We start from the raw sequence: 3,141 nt of genomic DNA, 5'->3' as shown, positions 1-3,141 counted from the left end.
GGAGCCGGGGATGCTGGTGAGGAGCGGACGCGGGGCGCTCCCTCGCCAGGCAGCCGCCGCCCCTGGGGGAGGCGCGGTCCCCGCGGAAGGTCCGCGGGCGCGGAGCTGCCCTGCGGCCGCTCGTCCCTCTTCCATTTCCTGATCCGGGGTCCGCGGCCCCGCGCGGTAATTGGCGCTGGCGGTCAGGTGGTGGCGGGGCGGCGGGGGGTGCGGGTGTGTGTGTGCGCGGGTGTGTGTTTGTGTGTGTTGTAGGCGCTCCAGGGGTGGGAAGAGAGGAAGGGAGGGGAGTGCAGCGGGGAAGGGGGGGGGAAGGGCTAGAGGCCCAAACTTTGGCAGCGGCAGCACTTGACAGCAGCGGGAGGGGGAGAGGGAGGGAAGGGAGGGAAGGGGGGGGGAAGGGGAGGGGCCTCGCCGAGCCCAGAAAAACGACAACGCGAGAAAAATTAGTATTTTTGCACTTCACAAATTAATGACCATGAGTTCGTTTTTGATAAACTCCAACTACATCGAGCCCAAATTCCCTCCCTGCGAGGAATACACGCAGCACAGCGGCAGCGCCGGCAGCTCCGCCAGCTACCACCCGCACCACTCGCACCCGCACGCCCCACCGCCGCCGCCGCCGCCGCACCTGCACGCCGCGCACCCGGGCCCGGCGCTGCCCGAGTACTTCCCGCGGCCGCGCCGGGAACCGGGCTACCAGGCTCCCGCGGCGCCGCCGGGGCCACCGGGGCCGCCTCCCGAGGCGCTCTACCCCGCGCAGGCACCCTCCTACCCCCAGGCTCCCTACAGCTACAGCAGCGCCGGCAGCGCCGCCCCGGGCCCCGAGCAGCCGCCCCCGGGCGCCTCGCCGCCGCCACCGGCCAAGGGCCACCCCGGCCCGCCCCAGCCCCTGCTCCCAGGCCATGCCCTGCAGCGCCGCTGCGAAGCAGCCCCCGCCGCCGGGGCCGGCACCGGGCCCGCCTGTCCGCTGCTGCCCGACAAGAGCCTGCCCGGGTTGAAGGGGAAGGAGCCGGTGGTCTACCCCTGGATGAAGAAGATCCATGTGAGCACGGGTGAGTTGCCCTTGCCAGGGGGAGGTGGGGATGCGCCTCCAGAGGAGGGAAGGGGGGAGGGTGCTCCCGGGACCGGGATGGGTCGTTGCGTGTGTGGCTTTTTTTTTTTCCCCTCCTTCTCCCTCCGCGTTTCCTAATAGTAAAAAAAAAAAATAAAAAAAATTTAAAAAAAATTAAAAAAAAAAAAAAAAAAAGAAGAAAGAAAAGGAAAAAAAAAAAAAAAGAAAAAAAAAAGAAAGGAAAAAAGTGAGAAACCTTTTGTATCCGGGGTCCTTTATCAAAAGATTTACGAGACGCCAAACTGTTAGGGCAGTAATTATAGCCCCCATAAATTTAATTGCCCTGCAGTGGCTCTGGGCCATGTGTCTTTGAAGCTTTTCTTCTAACCCAAATGCCCATCACCATTTTTTATTGCTCCTCGATTGTCCCCACTGTCGATAGGCTGGGAAACAATTTTTCTTGCCGTTTACGTATCTTATGTGAACCCGGTGTCAAGTTATTATATAATGATTATGTTCCATCCCTTCCCTTCTCCTTCTTTCCCTTCTGCGTGTGTATGTGTACCCGCGTGTGCACGTTTCAGTCAACCCCAATTACAGTGGAGGGGAGCCCAAGAGGTCTCGCACTGCCTACACCAGACAGCAGGTCCTGGAGCTGGAGAAGGAGTTTCACTTCAACCGCTACCTGACCAGAAGGCGACGCATCGAGATCGCGCACACCCTCTGCCTCTCCGAGCGCCAGGTCAAAATCTGGTTCCAGAACAGGCGCATGAAGTGGAAGAAAGACCATAAACTGCCTAACACAAAGATGCGTTCCTCAAACCAGTCCACACTGAGCCAGCAGTCCAAAGCACAGACACAGGGCCACCCCCATCCGCTCGATGGGGCTACACCCAACGCAGCTGCGCTATAAATACGGTTTTTGCTTTGAGTCTTTTTGGTCCTTTTTTGTTTGGTTGGCTTTTTTTTTTGTTGTCGTTGTTGTTGTTGTTTTTAAAATATATATATATTTACCTATCTATTGGGGTTTTCAAGCTGCCTCAAGGTGGAGGCTGGCCTTTTGGACCAAACTGTGTAAAACAAAACAGGAGCAGAAAAGGAAGACGAGACGTGTCCAAGAACGGGCACATGTTTAAACCAAAACCCGGACGATTGTCTACATTGTATATAGATAATGGTTCCATGCCCATCATTTTTTTCTATTTATGGAAACGCTCTCTTGCCCTCGGTGTAAGAGAGGGCTGGATGCTGTCATGGACGAATTCTCTGTACCTAAGACGGACTCTTTTTTTTCTTTTTTTTTTCCTTTTTTTTTCTTTTTTTTTTTCTTTTTTTTTTCTTTTTTTTTTTCTTTTTTTTTTAGGGAACACGTTAAAAATAAAAAAAAATAAAACAAAGCAAAGAGCTCGTGAGACACTTGTGTAAGGCATTGACTTGAATAGCGCTGTTTTGTGGTGTGTTCATGGATTTCTCTATGTGTGCTTGTGTGTGTGATGGTGCACAGGCACGTATACACACACAGACCAATACGGGAGGGAGAATGAACATGTCCACAAGAGGTTAAAGACTTAATGAAAAAGTCCCCTTACGTTGTCTAAAGGAAAATGTTTTATGTATCAAAGGTAACTTAACTGGTTTTAAGTGTAGTCCCCTCAGTAGCTGTGATCTATTAGTTTTTCTCCACATTCCCTATTGCATTTATTTAAAGAAATATTGCTATAAAGGCTGTTGCTGTCTTCATATTTGGCACCGTCTAAATAGTTTGGGTCCATGTACAATTTGTGGATTTTTGGTGTAATGTATAACAGTGCCAAATGCTAGTAATAAAGATTATTCTGTACAAAAGAATTAAACGCTTGAAACACGAATCCACTACGTGCTGTTTCATCCACCTTGTGCTTGGTTGGTGTTGGCATCAGGAATGGAAAAGAACAGTTTAATGCATTGTTTTGACTTGGATACATCTTGTCAATAAGGTAATGGTTATTTTAAATGTGGTGAAAAACCTCCTGACTCCTACTTGCCTGGCTGGGAAAAATTGTGTTGTAAGATGAGGAAAGGTCTTGTTTCTTTGTATAGGTGAGTGGTAC

The 3,141-nt window shown here is 51.6% G+C and overlaps 1 protein-coding gene across 1 annotated transcript; it reads left to right on the top strand.

The window, feature by feature from the left end:
- Nucleotides 1-407: 407 nt before the first annotated feature.
- Nucleotides 408-2,913, top strand: HOXA4 (homeobox A4). Its single transcript, XM_014894175.2, has 2 exons — nt 408-1,052; nt 1,636-2,913. The coding sequence occupies exons 1-2, from the start codon at nt 470-472 to the stop codon at nt 1,962-1,964; spliced, it is 912 nt and encodes a 303-aa protein (XP_014749661.1). The 5' UTR covers nt 408-469; the 3' UTR covers nt 1,965-2,913.
- Nucleotides 2,914-3,141: the final 228 nt, after the last annotated feature.

The sequence above is a fragment of the Sturnus vulgaris genome, chromosome 1, assembly GCF_052056855.1.
Source record: "Sturnus vulgaris isolate bStuVul1 chromosome 1, bStuVul1.hap1, whole genome shotgun sequence".
In the NCBI taxonomy this organism is placed as follows: domain Eukaryota; kingdom Metazoa; phylum Chordata; class Aves; order Passeriformes; family Sturnidae; genus Sturnus; species Sturnus vulgaris.
Note: the sequence above shows the minus strand (reverse complement) of the source record. Positions and strands in the feature narration are given on the sequence as shown.

What these genes read in the sequence shown, in the direction of transcription:
- HOXA4 (XM_014894175.2), top strand. Translation starts at nt 470, where the DNA reads ATGACCATGAGTTCGTTTTTGATAAACTCCAACTACATCGAGCCCAAA. An exon ending in GAAGATCCATGTGAGCACGG is followed by an intron (nt 1,053 to 1,635) that starts GTGAGTTGCCCT and finishes TGCACGTTTCAG; the next exon opens with TCAACCCCAATTACAGTGGA.